This window comes from Ascaphus truei, chromosome 7, assembly GCF_040206685.1.
Source record: "Ascaphus truei isolate aAscTru1 chromosome 7, aAscTru1.hap1, whole genome shotgun sequence".
Classification (NCBI taxonomy): Eukaryota; Metazoa; Chordata; class Amphibia; order Anura; family Ascaphidae; genus Ascaphus; species Ascaphus truei.
Genome location: NC_134489.1, coordinates 106,499,029 through 106,520,052, shown reverse-complemented (window position 1 = coordinate 106,520,052; position 21,024 = coordinate 106,499,029). Strand labels below are relative to the sequence as shown.

Here is a 21,024-nt window from a genome sequence, read left to right as displayed (position 1 = left end):
CAGAAGCAAAGAATAGCCCAAGGTATCCAGAAGAAGACGTCAATGATCAACTGCAAGAGGACTCTGGAGCAATCAAGTTCTCCAGAATCACGAAGAATAAAAAAAGGTGAGGACCAAGAGTATGAAGAAGTCATCAAGAAGTCCCTGCAGGGGTTTCGTCATGAAGAAGCTCCCAGTTACAATGTCAGCAGGGTAGCTGCTCTATAGCACAAGTGCTATATAATCTGGATAGGAGTCCATTGCAGCTCATATCCAGATTAAAGGATCAAACCAAATGACGAGGACGATACATGAAGCATCCACCAGCCCCCACCACCACCACCAGCCCCCACCAGCAGCCGGGTCCCAAATCCCCACCAGCCGGGTCCCAAATCACCCCCATCCGGGTCCCAAATCACCACATGATTTTCCAGAGTAGGAGAAGTTTTCTTTTTGATTTCTGATTTTGATTATGTTTAATAGGAAAGCGGCACAGCACAACAAGCTGCAAGCATGCACGTCATGATCCTTCTAGATATTACATTGATACCACGGCCAGCATTTGTATAATACACAGATATAATGTTCATTTTAATGTTAAGACCTTTTTTTATCTGTCTGAACGGCCATCAATATTTGTCCATGCCACTTCAAGACCAATATACCTGGCTATACACGGGTTACTGCAAGGACATGCTGCCATGGCTTGTAGGCACAAATACATCAACTTGTGGGCTTATCTTTGAAGCTATTTGTATGGGAACCTGATGGACAACGTCCCAGATATCCACACGAGGGAGAGAGCAGCACTTCGGATTCACTTACAAGCGGTACAAAATGTATTAATCCTCCATCGTGTGCTGTACCGAAGCGTTGGAGTATTAATACTTTAATACCGCTTATGCGTGAATTCAGAGTGCTGCTCTCTCCTCCGTGTGGATACCTGGGACATTTTACTTGGAGTTCAGCCCATGGGTGTGTTTCGTGGTATATACTGTATAGAGTGTAAGTGTATATATACTGTATAGAGTGTAAGTGTATATATATACTGTATAGAGTGTAAGTGTATATATATACTGTATAGAGTGTAAGTGTATATATACTGTATAGAGTGTAAGTGTATATATACTGTATAGAGTGTAAGTGTATATATACTGTATAGAGTGTAAGTGTATATATACTGTATAGAGTGTAAGTGTATATATACTGTATAGAGTGTAAGTGTATATATACTGTATAGAGTGTAAGTGTATATATACTGTATAGAGTGTAAGTGTATATATACTGTATAGAGTGTAAGTGTATTTTCTCTTATGAGAATCTGATGGACAAACCATTTCTCCACTTGGCTTGCTCTTGCTCTTGGGCTTCCGGGAAGATTTTCTATTTCTACCAACACGGGCCCAGAAGGTATTACGTTCACCACAGGGAGAGAAGGTCTCACGGGCCAAGCCTGGGAAAAAACAAAGAAAAGGAGCTAAAGCTGTAAGATTGTAGCTAGAGACTGAGATCCCCCCCCCCCCCTCCCAGTACAAAGCTGTAAGATTGTAGCTAGAGACTGAGATCCCCCCCCCCCCCCCACCAGTACAAAGCTGTAAGATTGTAGCTAGAGACTGAGATCCCCCCCCCCCCCCTCCCAGTACAAAGCTGTAAGATTGTAGCTAGAGACTGGGATTCCCCTCCCAGTACAAAGCTGTAAGATTGTAGCTAGAGACTGAGATCCCCCCCCCCCCCCTCCCAGTACAAAGCTGTAAGATTGTAGCTAGAGACTGAGATTCCCCCCCCCCTCCCAGTACAAAGCTGTAAGATTGTAGCTAGAGACTGAGATCCCCCCCCTCCCAGTACAAAGCTGTAAGATTGTAGCGAGACTGAGATCCCCCCCCCTCCCAGTACAAAGCTGTAAGATTGTAGCTAGAGACTGAGATTCCCCCCCCCTCCCAGTACAAAGCTGTAAGATTGTAGCGAGACTGAGATCCCCCCCCCCTCCCAGTACAAAGCTGTAAGATTGTAGCTAGAGACTGAGATTCCCCCCCCCCTCCCAGTACAAAGCTGTAAGATTGTAGCTAGAGACTGAGATTCCCCCCCCCTTCCCCTCCCAGTACAAAGCTGTAAGATTGTAGCTAGAGACTGAGATCCCCCCCCCTCCCAGTACAAAGCTGTAAGATTGTAGCTAGAGACTGAGATTCCCCCCCCTCCCAGTACAAAGCTGTAAGATTGTAGCTAGAGACTGAGATCCCCCCCCCTCCCAGTACAAAGCTGTAAGATTGTAGCTAGAGACTGAGATTCCCCCCCCCCTCCCAGTACAAAGCTGTAAGATTGTAGCTAGAGACTGAGATTCCCCCTCCCAGTACAAAACTGTAAGATTGTAGCTAGAGACTGGGATTCCCCCCCTCCCCCCAGTACAAAGCTGTAAGATTGTAGCTAGAGACTGAGATTCTCCCCCCCCCCCCTCCCAGTACAAAGCTGTAAGATTGTAGCTAGAGACTGAGATCCTCCCCCCTCCCCCAGTACAAAGCTGTAAGATTGTAGCTAGAGACTGAGATCCCCCCCCCTCCCAGTACAAAGCTGTAAGATTGTAGCTAGAGACTGAGATCCCCCCCCTCCCCCAGTACAAAGCTGTAAGATTGTAGCTAGAGACTGAGATTCCCCCCCCCCCCCCAGTACAAAGCTGTAAGATTGTAGCTAGAGACTGAGATCCCCCCCCCTCTCCCAGTACAAAGCTGTAAGATTGTAGCTAGAGACTGAGATCCCCCCCTCCCCCAGTACAAAGCTGTAAGATTGTAGCTAGAGACTGAGATTCCCCCCCCCCCCCAGTACAAAGCTGCAAGATTGTAGCTAGAGACGGAGATCCCCCCCCCACTCCCAGTACAAAGCTGTAAGATTGTAGCTAGAGACTGAGATTCCCCCCCCCTCCCAGTACAAAGCTGTAAGATTGTAGCTAGAGACTGAGATTCCCCCCCCCTCCCAGTACAAAGCTGTAAGATTGTAGCTAGAGACTGAGATTCCCCTCCCAGTACAAAGCTGTAAGATTGTAGCTAGAGACTGAGATTCCCCCCCCCCCTCCCAGTACAAAGCTGTAAGATTGTAGCTAGAGACTGGGATTCCCCCCCCCCCTCCCAGTACAAAGCTGTAAGATTGTAGCTAGAGACTGAGATTCCCCCCCCCCCTCCCAGTACAAAGCTGCAAGATTGTAGCTAGAGACAGAGATCCCCCCCCCCCTCCCAGTACAAAGCTGTAAGACTGTAGCTAGAGACAGAGATCCCCCCCCCCTCCCAGTACAAAGCTGTAAGACTGTAGCTAGAGACTGAGATCCCCCCCCCTCCCCCAGTACAAAACTGAAGTAAAATGTTGGTAAATCCCCATTCGACCTCAAAGGATGTATACAAACCCATGCAAACCAGGTACTGTACAAGTGTATATGGACTAGAGCAGGGGTGCACAAACTGGGGGGGGGGGGGGGGGGTGGCGCTTACAGAGGCTCCTCGCTCTTCCCCACAACATTTAAATGCCGGGGGAGCGTGAGAGGCCTCTGTACTGCCCTTACCTGGTCTCCGGCGGCTTCTGGCGACGCGTACAAATGACGCCACAGAGTCACATGATAGTGTGTGAGAAAACGCCGGAGAAAAAAGGTAAAAGGGTGGGGAGCGGCGGTGTGAGTGGGGGAGGGGGTGGTGAAGAGGGGGGGGGGGGGGGAGAAGAGCAGGAAGGGGGGTGCAGAGAAAAAAAAAAGTTTGTGCACCCCTGGCCTAGAAGGTGGCCAACGCCATTCTGCCAGGGCCACCAACAAGTCAGGTTTTAAGGGTTATCCCTGTTTCAGCACAGGTGGCTCAATCAGCGGTATCCTTTAACCCCTGACCGGCTGGTGGCCTGAGGACAGGAGGTCTGTAGAGCATCCCAGTATGAATGAACCTTCTCAACATTCTCTAGAGCTTCCCAAAGGGTCCATCATTTCTCTAGCACGTTCTACTCCAGTAGCCTTTGGAGGTGTTCCTCACATAAAAGCCCCCCCCCCCTCCCTTTTCCTTCCTACCCTGTCCCTTTTAAATAAAGTGTAACCCAATATTGCAATGTTCCAGTCCAGACTGTCACAGTACCATGACTCCGTAACAGTATCCAAATCATACCTCGTCATTACTGTACATAGATCAGGCATTTTAGTTCCCAAACTACAAGCAATTGTACACACAGCCCAAGGACGTGTCCCCGCTTTCCCAAATCCCTCCTGTGTGTCCCGCACGCCTCCTCTCTGTATTATTGATAGTTTTTCTATTTAGGATGCAGTCTGTTCCCCTGGATATGGGAGGGGGGGGGGTGGGCTTCATTTATCTGGACTCATTTCACTGCCCCAGTCCGATACATTTAGTTTAAATACTTGCTAATGAAGAAGGGTCCTAGTTCCTTCCAAGGTGGATGTAGCTATTCTACCTGGATACAGTATATTCAAATCCTTTCTATTAAAACCACTTACTCAGCCACACGTTAAAGTCTCTGGTGTGACAAATGCTGCCTTCCCCACCCCTATATATTACCAATGCCTCTGGAAACTGCCTGCACACACTGAGGGGCAGTTAGGGGTCTTATGAAGCGTGTTCCCCCCCACGAGCTCAGTTTCCAGCAGGGGGTGCAGTGTAAGAAAGGTTGAGGGAACCGCTGAATTAGAGAAAGCTCCGTCATATCAGGATTCAAATTACAGACAGAAATAACGTCATTAGATCCAGTATAGAGACCGCACACATGACGTCACTCGCGCAAAACTTGTACGGAGGTCCGAGGCAACGGTGAGGCGTGGCGTCACGTGAGCCGGTCGCCCTAATTGGCTGAGCCGCTCACGTGACCAGGCCGTCACGCAGCATGGACAATTGTTTATCTTCGAGAATCGCCCGCGCGCTCCATGGGCGGCCTGATAGAAAAGGAGGTTCGCTGTTTGCCCAGCGGTGCGCGCGCCGTCACCATCATCGCGGCCTAAGCGGGGACAGAACGCAGTGGCACCTTGCTGGCCTTACTTGCTGTGATCCGTTGGTTTGATTTATAGGAATATTCTGGGAACTGAGAAGAAAAAAAACAAACCAAAAAAGAGAAAAATCAGATTTACTAGAAGTAAAGAAGCTCATTGTGCGCAGTTTCACGCGGCGATTTAAACGGCCGTTACATATTTACAAGAATAAAGAATAAGTCACCAAGAATGATGTTCTGCTATTTGGCGGCTAGAAAAAAGCCTCAGCTTTTCAGGAGGAATGACAGGGCGGCTCCGCCAGGGGGCGAGAGGCTCCCACGTTGGGGGGTAACGTCTAACAAAGCTTCACTTGCACCAGGGAGACCAGAGGTCCGGCTTGTCACCAAATTAGGGACTTGCGACAGGTCTCGGTGTCAGAGATTAGCAATGAGGGGGTTAATGTTACAGGAAGTTCCAGCAATGAGGGGGTTAATGTTACAGGAAGTTCCAGCAATGAGGGGGTTAATGTTACAGGAAGTTCCAGCAATGAGGGGGCTAATGTTACAGGGAGCTCCAGCAATGAGAGGGTTAATGTTACGGGAAGTTCCAGCAATGAGGGGGTTAATGTTACAGGAAGTTCCAGCAATGAGGGGGTTAATGTTACAGGAAGTTCCAGCAATGAGGGGGTTAATGTTACAGGAAGTTCCAGCAATGAGGGGGCTAATGTTACAGGGAGCTCCAGCAATGAGAGGGTTAATGTTACGGGAAGTTCCAGCAATGAGGGGGTTAATGTTACAGGAAGCTCCAGCAATGAGGGGGTTAATGTTACAGCAAGCTCCAGCAATGAGGGGGTTAATTAACCCCAGAGTGTGACATCTCGCACGTTTCCGTAATGAACATACAGTACTTAGGGGCTTATGCAGAGAGGAGAGAGATTAACAGGGAAAACGGCAATGAAATATCCACAAATTTGGGATAAATTATGGCCGTATGCAGAAAGCGCCTTTACCTTCTTTTAGCAGATGGTAGTAAAATAGGCAAGTTTTCCTGGCTACCTGGAACACGCCATAGTAAAGGGCAGAATGGCGCGATCCAGCGCTTCGGTCCTTCTGGCATTGCACGCTAAAATAGCATGGCGAGTTCCAGGTTCTCGCCACGAGTTTGCCGAGTTTTAAACCTCAGAAAAATTTTCTGGGCACTTTTAAAAATCGCGCCATTTTCTTCCGAGTTTTAGGATTTCTGGCAATTTTTTTCGCCAGAAGATGGCGCTATTTACTTATCTATGCTCTCTGCATAAGCCCCTTAATGTGTGTTGCGCACTTTTGCGCAGAGTAGTTCTCACCTCGCCGCCTCGGATTTCGCCGCGTCCGATTTCGCCGCCTGCGCTGTAGTAGAAAAAAGGAGGAGATATAAGACGGAGGCCACGGGTCCTTATTCGCAGAAAACAAAGGGTGTTGTGCCATCTGTAACAAACGTCTGAGTCTCTTTCCCGGCACAGGATCCCGCAACGCCCTGCGGACATTACAATCCTACGCGGCAAAACCGAGCTAAAAACCGAGCTAAAAACCGCGGCCTTTAAAAAGGTCACAAAAATGGTCGATGGCAAACGCTTTAGGACTTTTGAGTAAATAAAGCAGTTAATAAAAAGAAAGAAAAAAATACTTTCCCCCCCTCTCTAAATACAGGCTATATTTACAATAAAGCGTGGGAGCAGGATAAAAGAAAAAAGACACAAAAAGGATGGAGTAATTAAAATAAAATCTTTCATTTGTATGTCATTGGGCTAATATTCTGCGCGTGAGCCTCTCACACCACGCCTGTGAATCGTCTATCACACATCCCTTTATCTTATACACAGTATCTGTTACACTACACAGTACCTCTCATTTGCATGGTCCTTCTGGAGTAACGTTTGCTGGGTCTGCGCTCAAAGGACGATGAACGCCGAGGTTTACTGGTCTTTGTGGTTTGATACTCTGTCTTACCACTAAAAACCGAAAGAAACAAAAACACACACAGTGGGTAGCAGGATCCGTTCTCACAGCTCCACGCAGGGTGCAAACAGAGAGAAATATTCAGTGCAAACACACAGAACCGGTTATACTCGGGGGTCATTTAACAGATGCCAGCGCAACTAAACAGTTTGTATCCTGTGAAAATGTCATGTATTTATTTTCCTTCAGGTCTGCTGTATTCCTGCAGATCCGCCGATAAAGATCAAAATAAACATGGTGATCGATATACTGCAGACACACACACACACCACACACACACCACACACACACCACATACACACCACACACACACCACACACACACCACACACACACACCCACACACTTCCCCCCACACACTTCCCCCCACACACTTCCCCCCACACACTTCCCCCCACACACTTCCCCCCACACACTTCCCCCCACACACACACACCCCACACACACACACACACACACACACACCCCACACACCACACACCCCACACACACCCCACACACACCCCACACACACACACACCCCACACCGCACACACACACACCCCGCACACACACACACCCCGCACACACACACACACCGCACACACCCCACACACACCCCGCACACACACATTGAAATCTCACCTGTATCGGAAGCGGGACCCCAGTCGTATAAACCCGGAGCGACTGGAGCTTTTATGGACGGGCCCCCTCAGGCGGAAGAAGGCGTGGTGCTCCACGGCGCATTTCCACAGGTGTTTGCAAGCTTTGGGGTGCTCCATCTTAAACACAAAGGTGTGCTCCTGCTCTTTGCCCTTCAGACAAAGGAAGAGGGGTTACGGGAAGGGGAACAGACCCCACGCGCTGCTCGGGCGGCCGCTAGGATTGTGGGGATGCGTTGACAGTGTGGGGTAACCCATTCATTGCCAGAATATCCTATGCCACTTGTTGGAGACCGCTGGCAGTAAAAGGGTGAAACGCGCTGAACAGTTCACTTTGTTTCCGTGCCTCGTTTTAACCCATTCAACACCTAAAGTGCCAGGGGGTAAGCGGTAACCAAGTCGCTATCATGCAAACACTCCTGGGCAACAATCGCCATGTCACCATGGCAACGTGAACAGAAGAGGAGGGTCTCGCGCTGATCGCAATCTCCCCTATAAATCACGCGGGGTGGAAAAAAAGGGCGTTCGTGATGTACGTTATACATCAAAAGCGCACACAAGGGATTAAGTAACCGAAATAATAGTTCCTTTCTCCACAGGCGGCTGGCACGCAGACCAGAACCCCATCAATGCAAGTCCCACCCTGGAGGTGGCTGCACGAACGCCTCTCAGGTAGAACCAGCAGGAACCCGTGTGTCAGGAAGGAGTCTTGCTACAGGAATACAAGAATCACAGCCCGTACTGCTCACCTGCTCGTCATCCTCCACCACCACCAGCGTGAGTTTGCTCTTCCGGAAATCCAGCCGGGTTATTTTGGGCCTGTAAAAAAAAAAAAAGAGAGAGATGAAAATCAAGTTAACCCCTTCAGTTCCAAAGGAGCCAGCAACACAACCAAGAAAATGTATTTCTGACACCTCTGGTGCTGAAGGGGTTTATAAACAACTGAGTCACCTGTGCTGAAGCAGGGATATCCTTAAAACATTACCTTAAACTCACATCATCTCTTGTTCCAACCTAAACCCCACTTCCCCTCTCCCCGAGCCCAGGAACCCCACTTCTTGAGCCCAGTAACCCCACTTCCCGAGCCCAGGAACCCCACTTCCCCACTTAGTGCAGGCATCACTACAAGGGGGGGTTCTGGGTAATTGGCGCTCCTGTCTTCCATGTGGGAGGAGGAAACCCGGCATAATAACAAAGGAAAGGGGAAATCCACCTGGTCGGGTTGGACAATAATCGCATGTATCTCGTGTTACACTGCCCCCTAGTGTTCAGCACTGCATGCCCTGACCTATGAAATCAACACGTTATATGCCCCATTTGTAACTGGATTTGGGGTATACTGGAAAACCCAGAGACTCGCCGCTCACCTTTCCCGCGCTCGGGAACAGGTCAGCCCCATTCCGATGACTGAAGCTGCAATCTCTCCGGGCGAGAGGAGGACAGCATATTAAAGAAGATCGAAATGACCGAGTTTCCACCCTATAGAGCGTAAGCTCTTCTAACTAGAAATCTCATTATCCCTCATTACATTTTCATCTGTACGCCACGGCCTTGGACCAAACGTTATGCTACGCCAGGAGTGGCCGACTCCAGTCCTCAAGGGTCACAAAACAGGTTAGGTTTTCAGGATAGCCCTGCTTCAGCACAGGTGGCTCAATCAGTGGCTCTATGACTGAGCCACCTGTGCTGAAGCAGGGATATCCTTAAAACCTGACCTGTTGGTGGCCCTTGGACTGGAGTTGGTCATCCCTGTGCTACACAATATGTAAGAACCAGGAAACACAGAACACTGGGCAGGGCGTTGCAATGGACCAGAACAGCGCTTACCAGAAAAACAATCCAATCTTGGTCTCCCCTTCAAACACCAGGACCCCCGTTGGGGTCAGGCCCAGCTGGTAATCATTCCCATCGCGAGCCTGGCGGAAAGAAACAGGGGCTGGTATTGAAGCCCCCCCAAAACAATCCCGGTATCTGACATGTGGGGCATAAGATACATTGTGACCCGTTCATGTGAATGGGCCAGAAGGGGTCTCGGGTCATAGCCCGGCTTAGACAACATGGCCCTACAGCTGCATGCAAAGCCATAGGCAGCCAGCGGGGTGCTCGGCAACAGCGCCCCCTAGTGCTCAGTGTCGCACCTTCACTATGTGCATGTCCACCCCGTACATCTCCAGCCACTTCGCCTTGTTCAGGTAATTGGTCTCGGCCTCTCCGGGAGTCTGTCCCCTGAGAAAGAAAACCACACGGGAAGGTTACACAGAGGCACTGCGGGCCAGGCGGTTACCCCAGCGCTACCCCACAATGTAACACAGAGGCACTGCGGGCCAGGCGGTTATCCCAGCGCTACCACACAATGTAACACAGAGGCACTGCGGGCCAGGCGGTTACCCCAGCGCTACCCCACAATATAACACAGAGGCACTGCGGGCCAGGCGGTTACCCCAGCGCTACCCCACAATGTAACACAGAGGCACTGCGGGCCAGGCGGTTATCCCAGCGCTACCACACAATGTAACACAGAGGCACTGCGGGCCAGGCAGTTATCCCAGCGCTACCACACAATGTAACACAGAGGCACTGCGGGCCAGGCGGTTATCCCAGCGCTACCACACAATGTAACACAGAGGCACTGCGGGCCAGGCGGTTATCCCAGCGCTACCACACAATGTAACACAGAGGCACTGCGGGCCAGGCGGTTATCCCAGCGCTACCACACAATGTAACACAGAGGCACTGCGGGCCAGGCGGTTATCCCAGCGCTACCCCACAATGTAACACAGAGGCACTGCGGGCCAGGCGGTTATCCCAGCGCTACCACACAATGTAACAGAGGCACTGCGGGCCAGGCGGTTATCCCAGCGCTACCACACAATGTAACACAGAGGCACTGCGGGCCAGGCGATTACCCCAGCGCTACCCAACAATATAACACAGAGGCACTGCGGGCCAGGCGGTTATCCCAGCGCTACCACACAATGTAACACAGAGGCACTGCGGGCCAGGCGGTTATCCCAGCGCTACCACACAATGTAACAGAGGCACTGCGGGCCAGGCGGTTATCCCAGCGCTACCACACAATGTAACACAGAGGCACTGCGGGCCAGTCGGTTATCCCAGCGCTACCCCACAATATAACACAGAGGCACTACGGGCCAGGCGGTTATCCCAGCGCTACCCCACAATATAACACAGAGGCACTGCGGGCCAGGCGGTTATCCCAGCGCTACCACACAATGTAACAGAGGCACTGCGGGCCAGGCGGTTATCCCAGCGCTACCCCACAATATAACACAGAGGCACTGCGGGCCAGGCGGTTATCCCAGCGCTACCCAACAATATAACACAGAGGCACTACGGGCCAGGCGGTTATCCCAGCGCTACCCCACAATATAACACAGAGGCACTGCGGGCCAGGCGGTTATCCCAGCGCTACCACACAATGTAACACAGAGGCACTGCGGGCCAGGCGGTTACCCCAGCGCCACCCCACAATATAGCACAGGGGCACTGCGGGCCAGGCGGTTATCCCAGCGCTACCACACAATGTAACACAGAGGCACTGCGGGCCAGGTGGTTATCCCAGCGCTACCCCACAATATAGCACAGGGGCACCGCGGGCCAGGCGGTTATCCCAGCGCTACCACACAATGTAACACAGAGGCACTGCGGGCCAGGTGGTTATCCCAGCGCTACCACACAATGTAACACAGAGGCACTGCGGGCCAGGTGGTTACCCCAGCGCTACCCCACAATATAGCACAGGGGCACCGCGGGCCAGCAAGCCCTCGTTACTTTTATCTGCACTGCTGCTCTTCCTGCAGATTGCATCGCAAGGAGTGGCTGGCCTCAAAGGGTTAACCTCTTCGTTTTTAGGCCAACTGTGCAAAATGTAACCAGAACTTTGGGTAGAGCAGTGTGCAAAGCATTCATCCGGCACTCAAGAGGTTAATCTTTTGGGGCATGGAGGCGTGTCTCAGGATGAAACTGTAACAAGTCATTGTGTCCCAGCGTCTGTAACCTGGTATTTAGCGGAGAAGAGGAGCCCTGGGCTTCAGCGCGCTGCCCACGCAGCGGGGGTAACAGCGCAGTGACTGTACATACCGAGTCACCATAACGCAGGTTTGCGCCCCAATACTGAGCCGGTACCTGAACTCCTTCCACTTCTCAAACACAGCAAGCTCCAAATCCTCCGTCTGGGTGGGAACAAAGCGGAACTCGGATATCAGGTCCGGGGTGTACTCCGAAGGGTCGAAATCTCCCAGCTCCCCTGCAGGAACAGAGAGGGAACATCACAGCATGGGCTCTAAACACACAGCATGGGCTCTAAACACACAGCATGGGCTCTAAACACACAGCATGGGCTCTAAACACACAGCATGGGCTCTAAACACACAGCATGGGCTCTAAACACACAGCATGGGCTCTAAACACACAGCGTCCTCCCAGCGCGCGGAGAAGAAAACGCCCCATAGGAACTCAGCTCTCCTCCAATTACTAGTTATTCCCCACTCCTAAATACGACAGAAAAATAAAGCGCCTACTGCCCAGTATGGCCCAGTATGGCTCAGTATGGCCCAGTATGGCCCAGTATGGCTCAGTATGGCCCAGTATGGCTCAGTATGGCTCAGGTGGTCATTAACCCACTCCAGCCATATAGTAGAACAAGACAGGAGCCGCGATAAAATGTAATCAGTGGTACCTCGTTTAGAAGAAAATATGTCGGTGATTGTAACAAGCCGTGTAGGTTCTGACAGGGGGGACAGTATTGTTTTGCTGACAGGGGGGACAGTATTATTCTGCTGACAGGGGGGACAGTATTATTCTGCTGACAGGGGGGACAGTATTATTTTGCTGACAGGGGGGACAGTATTATTTTGCTGACAGGGGGGACAGTATTATTTTGCTGACAGGGGGGACAGTATTATTTTGCTGACAGGGGGGACAGTATTATTTTGCTGACAGGGGGGACAGTATTATTTTGTCGATGGAGGGACAGTATTATTTTGCCGAACAGGGGGGCAATATTATTTTGCTGACAGGGGGGACAGTATTATTCTACCCCTTTACTGCCAGAACAACATGTAATACAGGAGTGGCCAACACCAGCCCTCAAGGGCCACCACCAACAGGTCAGGTTTTAAAGATATCCCTGCTTCAGCACAGGTGACTCAATCAGTGGCTCAGTCGAAGACTGCACCACCTGTGCTGAAGCAGAGATATCCTGAAAACCTGGGCTATTGATGGCCCTTGAGGACTGCAGTTGCCCCCTCCCCAATTCCCCCCTGATGAATCACATATTGACAAGGGGTTTAAACCTTTTACACGGCGAGATACGACGACGCTCCTTCAGGTTCTCTCTGCCAGTATTGGTGTCTCCCGGCCGCTGGACGTGATGCTGCTAAATCCGGCTTAGTTCCCCATCTCATTTAAATACAATCTACTTATCTGTCCAGCAGCCAGACAGGAAGCTTACCGCCCCAGGACTGATCATTCCCTATAAATCCGGGATTCAGGAGACTATCAAACCTTGAAAGGAAGCAGCAACTGTACAAAGACTGCCAGCAGGCTCAAGCAAGTTAAACCCTTATCGTGTCGCAGCCAGAGATAACACACACACACACACACACACACACACACACACACACACACCAAAAAGTCCATCAGGACATCACACTGCAGATACAATCAACGAACATACCGACTTCAGCGGAGAACCCCATCAATTACACGCACAATAAGAAGTTAAAACGCGCGTAGGTGGGATACATGCAGAACGAAGGGAAGCAGGTAGAAGGGGCCATGTTCTTCCGTGGGGTTGGGCTGTACACACATTATACAGCCCGGTGTATTGCACGTTCACATCTCGGGTCCGGAAGCGTCTTCAGGACAGTTTGCATTAAAGCAACCACGGTCCTGTCCGGGCTGAGTCAGAACAGGGTTACCTGAGCCCCAAAAATATACAGAGGTAGTGTACGGGGTGTCCTAGCAATGTGCTCCGCTGCTTAAAAGGAAGACACGGTGCAGTGAAACATCGGGTCTGTGGGACGTCCCTGACGCTTCAGGAGAGAAGTTGTACTAATTTGGGTGCCGCTTGGAAAATGTCACCTTTCTTGCAGGCGACGATTTTTCCGTCATTGGGAAATTTGGTTTTCGAAGGTTGGTCACCATTCGTGTGGTCACACGAAACCCAAATGGAATAAAGCTACCAAACTTCAAACCAGGACAGCTGTATGTGATCCAGCAATTTCCTGAAGACCAAACAGTAACCCAGACATATTTACAACGAAAAGCAGAGTTCGGGTGATTTTACAAAGTTATTTATCCTGTTTAGAGTAACATTTTTAATCTGTGCCTTTTCAAAGACCAGTGCACACCGGTACATTCCCCGGCAAATGTTCAGTGCCAATCCATGCTACATCATAAGATGATCACAGCTGAATCATCAGATATCATGATTTAACACTGAACATTTAAGGTAGCTTCATGAAAGAGCCGCTTACCTTGCAAGGTATAAGCTGCCAACTGCACGGCTGTGTCAAAGGGACACTCCAACCTTTAATATAAAGAGAGAAAAAGTTAGGTAAAGGTGCCAGTGTTATCACCCCAGTGTCAGAGGCATTGCTTACAAAACTCGCACAGGAAATAATATGAATATCCTGGATACTTAGGGCTCTGGAGGTGCCCATCTGAGATGTGACATTTGTGACACTGAAAGGCTGCAGTGTCCAGAGATTCCTCACTAATCCACATTCGTGTCCCTCTTGGTTTGGAACATGACTAAGCTGTCCTCTCTCTCCCTTCCTATTTCCCCTGGTGTTTCATACAACAGCAGCGAGGCAAATGTTCCGGAGCAAACAGAAGTAAAGCAGATTACCAATAACACATGGGACATTAATACTTTAAGTACTTTGGGGCCCTGGTAGACATGGTGCTGTAATAAAGGGGTGATTGATTCCTAACTGAATAAACCTGACACTAATGCATTGCACCATCTTCTGTGAGAACTCACCAGCATCTTTGGCCCGTGCTTCCACAACCCTGGTGCCTACCTGCCCTTTCCCAGGGAGAGCAGTGTCCATACACTGCCTGCCAGTAACATACAAAGATAACGGCCTACTGCAAACAAATCTCTGTGGGAAACGCTGTGTACAGAGCCAATGGCAAAACCAGCACTTACTTTCCACTGAGGACATCTTGTTTCAACTGGAGAACAAACAGATAGCTGGGAAAGAGAGGGAAGACATTGATGCGATGTGCCTGGGATGGACTTACAAGTCCTGGGATTGTTCCTGCAGGAATCTGGACGTCTTACAGCATTTTATTCTCGCACACTGGCCAAGATACAGGACATTGTCACAAAATATCAGGAACAAACAATTCGTGGTAACCCCTCCGTAACCGTGGGCACAATGAGATTGTAAGCTCTTTGTAACAGGGATAAGTTATCCCTGTCACAATGCCGCCCAGCAGCGCAAAGCAAAAGAAACGCAAAGTTTAAAATATGTCGCAGAAAAGTTCACAGATGATGTAACCGTGGTCAGGGCCACAACGCTAGGCCGGAGACATCGGACTGCGAGCGCTGGGAGGTGGTGCATGCTGGGATTATAGTGCCCTGTAAATTCATGTTTTACCAGCATTAACCATCACGTTTTAACTTACTAGACATATCACTGACAATAGTTACATTTGTCACATGATTCACATGCCAGTCAAGGTAAACCCGCGGGGACACGCGAGGTCAGCGCCAGTCGTCACGCGACGTCTGTAATTCTCTGCAGAAACTGTCACCGACTAACAAACCACCAAGAGAAATGCCGACCGTTACCGTGATCGCTGCCACAGTCTCGTTACTTCCAGCGGAGGGTGCAGAACATGTTATCACACGGTGCCAACATTGTGTAACCCCTTCAGTGCTGGAGGGACCTGGTTGAACATGAAGCTATGCAATTTTTTATGAAGGGTCTCACTAGGCGGACCCCATCAGTAACAGACGGGGCTTTGTACAATAGGGGAGGGTTCTGTTTAAATGAAAGGTTATTATTTTCCATGTTAACTTTTAGGAAACAATAAGATTTTTTTACTGGAAACGAACCCTACATAATAATTTTTTTTTTTTAAGTGCGACATTAAAAAAACGCCTGAAATGTTCGTTATACGCGGCACCCATCCCTGCTGGCCTCTGGCCCACATTAATAACCAGCAGGGGTCAGCCGCCAAAGACAAGGCCACGCTGTTATTAAGGGGGCGTTGCCGGACACTAGGGAGGGTCAGTCGGGCCGGTGGCTGTAATGAATGGTGTTGGCACAATCGTGCGGTTTCTTCTCCACGTAGAAGCAGCTTTTATACCGTTGCAAGCGCTTAGTCATACTCAGTCTGGCTTTATTTTGTACCATATATAATTCATGGTGGAAAGAGATTAAAGGCAGCGCTGCTGGAAGAGACGCAGATGGAATGTGGCGAGGTTTTTATTTGTTGCCCTAGCACAGGGTTGGTCAGCTCCACTCCTCAAGGGCCACCAGCAGGCCAGGTATTCGGGATAGCCCAGCTTCGGCACAGGTGGCTCAATGGTACGGATTGAGCCATCTGTGCTGAAGCAGGGATATCCTGAAAACTTGACCTGTCAGTGGCCCTTGAGGAGTGGAGTTGGCCCCCCCTTGCAATAGCGGGACAGCGCCAGCTGCACATACTTACCGGGTCAGCTCCTCTCGGAGATTGTTGGGTTCGGAGGAGTAGAATTTAACGCGGACGTGGAGACAGTAAGGCGGACCAACTGCAAGAGAAACAAACAGGACTAACTTTTACTGACCACGCTGCTCGCTTCCGCAGTGGCAGGGTGACGCGCTGCTCATTTTTATTTTACATTGGGTTGAAGCAGGGGGTCCCCGGTGCTGTACCCCATTCATCTCGGCTCCAGGGACCCCATGCTTGTAGACATAGACTGATGTAGGGGGTGCCGTTCGCAGCTCTGCTAGTGGGGTTCACGTAATGGCGGCGTTTCTAAGCTCCTGTGCCTTACGGGTCAATTGTGACGCAGGAGCTTCACACCCCCGCAAGCCGGAGAGGCTACCGGCACCCTCTCCGGAAGCAGGGGGTACCCGGAGTGGGAAGGAATGGGGACCCCCTCAGTGGTGTCAGGTGGGACTGCAACTTTAACCCTTGTGTGCCCAAATCCTCCACTGCAATGTCAGCCGCAGATAATAGCGTTTGTGAAATAACCAACGAGCGCACGTCCTGGCGCACGTCCTGGCGCACGTCCTGGCACACGTCCTGGCACACGTCCTGGTACACGTGTGAGGAGCAAACAGCCCGTGCAGACACATCCTCTGCTCCGCGTACACACCAAGAGCACACATGGACCATGAAGGAAGATCAAGCTCAATGCGGCAGTAACACGTGCATAGCAACCTGCACCCACTACAAGGCCAGCGCTCGTTGGGCGGTCGGGGTGCAAGCAGGAGCGGACATCTGCCCTCGGACAGCAGGTTTGTGAACCCAAATATCCGGGCATCTCTACAAACGTAAAATGCATCATTACACCTTTCTTACAAACTATCCCCCGAGTGTCCGTGAATATTATCCTCGCCTTACGGCCGCAAAAAGGAGTTATCGCAGCAGCGGCAGAATACGGTGCGAGGGATATCCCGCGGGTCTTATTGTACTGTATGTCTCTATTTATATAGCGCCATTAATGTACATAGCGCTTCACAGTAGTAATACACGTGGTAATAAAATAAATAACAGATAATATAAATAACAGAGCATGGGAATAAGTGCTTTAGACATAAAAGTAACATTAAGGAAGAGGAGTCCCTGCTCCGAGGAGCTTACAGTCTAATTGGTAGGTAGGTAGAACGTACAGAGACAGTAGGAGGGAGTTCTGGTAAGTGCGTCTGCAGGGGGCCAAGCATTATGTATTGTGTGTTCAGAATAGCCACAGTGCTATTCATACGCTTCTTTAAGCAAGTGTGTCTTAAGGTGGGTCTTAAAGGTGGATAGAGAGGGTGCTAGTCGGGTACAGAGGGGAAGGGCAAACCAGAGGTGTGGGGCAGTCAGTGAAAAAGGTTTAAGGCGGGAGAGGGCTTTAGATAAAAAGGGGGTAGAAAGAAGACATCCTTGAGCAGAACGCAAGAGTCGGGGTGGTGTATAGCGAGAAATTAAGGCTGAGATGTAAGGAGGGGCAGCAGAGTGTGAAGCTTTAAAAGTGAGGAGAAGAATGGAGTGTGAGATGCGGGATTTGATCGGAAGCCAGGAGAGGGATTTCATGAGGGGAGATGCTGAGACAGATTTAGGAAAGAGTAGAGTGAATCTGGCAGCAGCATTTAGGATAGATTGTAGGGGAGACAGGTGAGAGGCAGGAAGGCCGGACAGCAGGAGGTTACAGTAATCGAGACGGGAGAGAATGAGGGCCTGAGTCAGGCAGATATGGTGTGTGTGTCTGATACAGTAACTCTGATAACTCTGATAACTCTGTATAGCAGGAAATCGGGTTACTGTCACAGTATAAGGGTACACACACACACGACACACACACACACACACACACACAGAGCATCAAGGACTTATTACTATTGTCACCCGGTGTTTCCCCCGTTATGAAAGGCGATTATTTTTTGTAAAGACATGTTTTAGCAACACACAAACACGCGACACAAACACGCGACACCCACACACACGACACACACTACTTACTTTTGACTTGTTTTTTGATACTCTTAGTGTGATCCAGCCAGTGCTAAAAGGAAAGATACAGCGGTTACTCATAGAGCAGCGGTTACTCATAGAGCAGGGGTTACTCATAGAGCAGGGGTTACTCATAGAGCAGCGGTTACTCATAGAGCAGCGGTTACTCATAGAGCAGCGGTTACTCATAGAGCAGCGGTTACTCATAGAGCAGCGGTTACTGAGAGCAGGGGTTACTTATAGAGCAGCGGTTACTCATAGAGCAGGGGTTACTCAGAGCAGGGGTTACTCATAGAGCAGCGGTTACTGAGAGCAGCGGTTACTCATAGAGCAGCGGTTACTCATAGAGCAGCGGTTACTCATAGAGCAGCGGTTACTCATAGAGCAGCGGTTACTCATAGAGCAGCGGTTACTCATAGAGCAGCGGTTACTGAGAGCAGCGGTTACTCATAGAGCAGCGGTTACTGAGAGCAGCGGTTATTCATAGAGCAGCGGTTACTCATAGAGCAGCGGTTACTCATAGAGCAGCGGTTACTGAGAGCAGGGGTTACTTATAGAGCAGCGGTTACTCATAGAGCAGCGGTTACTCATAGAGCAGCGGTTACTGAGAGCAGCGGTTACTCATAGAGCAGCGGTTACTGAGAGCAGGGGTTACTTATAGAGCAGCGGTTACTGAGAGCAGGGGTTACTTATAGAGCAGCGGTTACTCATAGAGCAGCGGTTACACATAGAGCAGCGGTTACTGAGAGCAGGGGTTACTTATAGAGCAGCGGTTACTCATAGAGCAGCGGTTACTCATAGAGCAGGGGTTACTCATAGAGCAGCGGTTACTCATAGAGCAGCGGTTACTCATAGAGCAGGGGTTACTCATAGAGCAGCGGTTACTGAGAGCAGGGGTTACTTATAGAGCAGCGGTTACTCATAGAGCAGCGGTTACACATAGAGCAGCGGTTACTGAGAGCAGGGGTTACTTATAGAGCAGCGGTTACTCATAGAGCAGCGGTTACACATAGAGCAGCGGTTACTGAGAGCAGCGGTTACTGAGAGCAGGGGTTACTTATAGAGCAGCGGTTACTCATAGAGCAGCGGTTACACATAGAGCAGCGGTTACTGAGAGCAGGGGTTACTTATAGAGCAGCGGTTACTCATAGAGCAGGGGTTACTTATAGAGCAGCGGTTACTCATAGAGCAGGGGTTCGTTATCTCTCTTAGCCGGGGCACCCCTGCTGTTCAGGCCCCACGCACCCCCTCCTGGCCTAAACACTCATCCTTCTTTTTCCAAAGCACATACCACACACACACCACCCTCTAGCACAGCACTCACCCTCAATCATACACACCGCACTCACCCCCTTCTCTTGCTTCCCCTCCCCATGTAAAGCCCTCACCTCCCTCCCCCTTCCCTCACACACGTCCGCTGCTCAGTGGGAGCGCTGTGCGCGGTTTGGAGATGGAGAGGGGATGCGTATCGCAGCCTCTATGTCTCCAGACAGTGCAGGACGTGCCCGCTGAGTTTTCCCCTGGGGTTCCCTGCACCATTGGCAGAGATCGCAGCACCGGAGTTCCCGGGCATCCTGGGTGAGGAACACTGTGCTACAGGAATAGAACAACATGTGACACTTATCCCGGAGAGCTGCATGTGTGCGTGCACCTGTGAGTGTGTGCGTGCGCGCCTGTGAGTGTGTGCGTGCGCCTGTGAGTGTGTGCGTGCGCCTGTGAGTGTGTGCGTGCGCCTGTGAGTGCGCCTGTGAGTGTGCGTACGAACAACATCCCCCACACACAGGGATCCAAAATAATGTGCATACACTTTGAATTCCATAGATTGTAAATGTCACAGTAACTAATGAAGATTAATTTCCTAGAAGATAATATTTAAATTGATTCTATTATTAAAAGGTTATATAAAAATGTTTTGTTATGTAAATGTTTGAGTGCAATGAGTAGTAATAATACAGTTTCAAAATATGTATACATGGATCAGTGTCCGTGTGCGTCACACACACACACACACACACACACACACACTAGTATTAATACCCCCCATATTAACACTAGTGCTGATCGTACATGCAAAGGCTCTCTATTAGAGAGCGCATTTTCCCTTGTCCCCAGACCCCCTCTGCCCTGAGCTGCTGATGAGCGCACCCCCGGCACCTATCTGTGCCTGTCTCAGAGCGCTCAGCTTCCCACCCCTGGAATGTGCAGGAGATGAAAGAAAACAGACTCCCAGATGAAGCAAACACAAGTCACACAGCTTCTCATTCACAGCTCTCCCTCCTGTTCCCATCCCCCCATCCCGCTGCAGCACAGCCAGCAAAGGCCCTTTACCCTGGGACACATGCAGCCACCACATTAACCCCTTGCATGCTGCACAGGAGATGGACTGAAAGGTACCTGCATAGAAACATCAGGACAGGTGAAAATCACAGTTTTCATAAACGCCATGTAACCCCTTCACTGCCAGATTGGCTGCAATCAAGGCCGGATTAAAGTCTTAGTAAATCCCGGGCACTCTGATAATCGTATATCCCCGTGGTGGATCTATAGATAAGTATTTGCATTGCATACAATGTATCGGTCCCATAATATAATCAGAGTATGACCGCGATACATTGATACCACGACTATGAAATGATTTCTAGAATACGCTCAGCGGTATTGCCTTATATGTAACTGGGCGCCCAGAATGGTCGGAGAGGCCACAAGTTAGTGGGGAGAAGTCGCCTGAGTGCGCGGGAGTGCGGTCACGAGATGTGTGTGTTAGAATCCGACAGATCTGGAAATCCGGGGCAGAAAGG

The 21,024-nt window shown here is 50.2% G+C and overlaps 1 protein-coding gene across 8 annotated transcripts in view; it reads right to left on the bottom strand.

Annotated features, from left to right (window-relative positions):
- Window positions 1-21,024, bottom strand: part of EPB41L5 (erythrocyte membrane protein band 4.1 like 5) — a 115,948-nt gene that overhangs the window by 53,183 nt on the left and 41,741 nt on the right. For all 8 annotated transcript variants that reach the window (XM_075609779.1, XM_075609787.1, XM_075609785.1 and 5 more), the window contains exons 4-16: window positions 18,236-18,278; window positions 16,238-16,316; window positions 14,724-14,768; window positions 14,047-14,099; window positions 11,693-11,813; window positions 9,685-9,772; window positions 9,374-9,462; window positions 8,296-8,365; window positions 7,530-7,699; window positions 6,793-6,899; window positions 6,255-6,297; window positions 4,983-5,025; window positions 1,314-1,432 (exon numbers count right to left, since the gene is read on the bottom strand). In XM_075609779.1, the coding sequence (XP_075465894.1) occupies window positions 1,314-1,432; window positions 4,983-5,025; window positions 6,255-6,297; window positions 6,793-6,899; window positions 7,530-7,699; window positions 8,296-8,365; window positions 9,374-9,462; window positions 9,685-9,772; window positions 11,693-11,813; window positions 14,047-14,099; window positions 14,724-14,768; window positions 16,238-16,316; window positions 18,236-18,278 (1,070 nt within the window). The remainder of the gene's footprint in view (window positions 1-1,313; window positions 1,433-4,982; window positions 5,026-6,254; window positions 6,298-6,792; window positions 6,900-7,529; window positions 7,700-8,295; window positions 8,366-9,373; window positions 9,463-9,684; window positions 9,773-11,692; window positions 11,814-14,046; window positions 14,100-14,723; window positions 14,769-16,237; window positions 16,317-18,235; window positions 18,279-21,024) is intronic.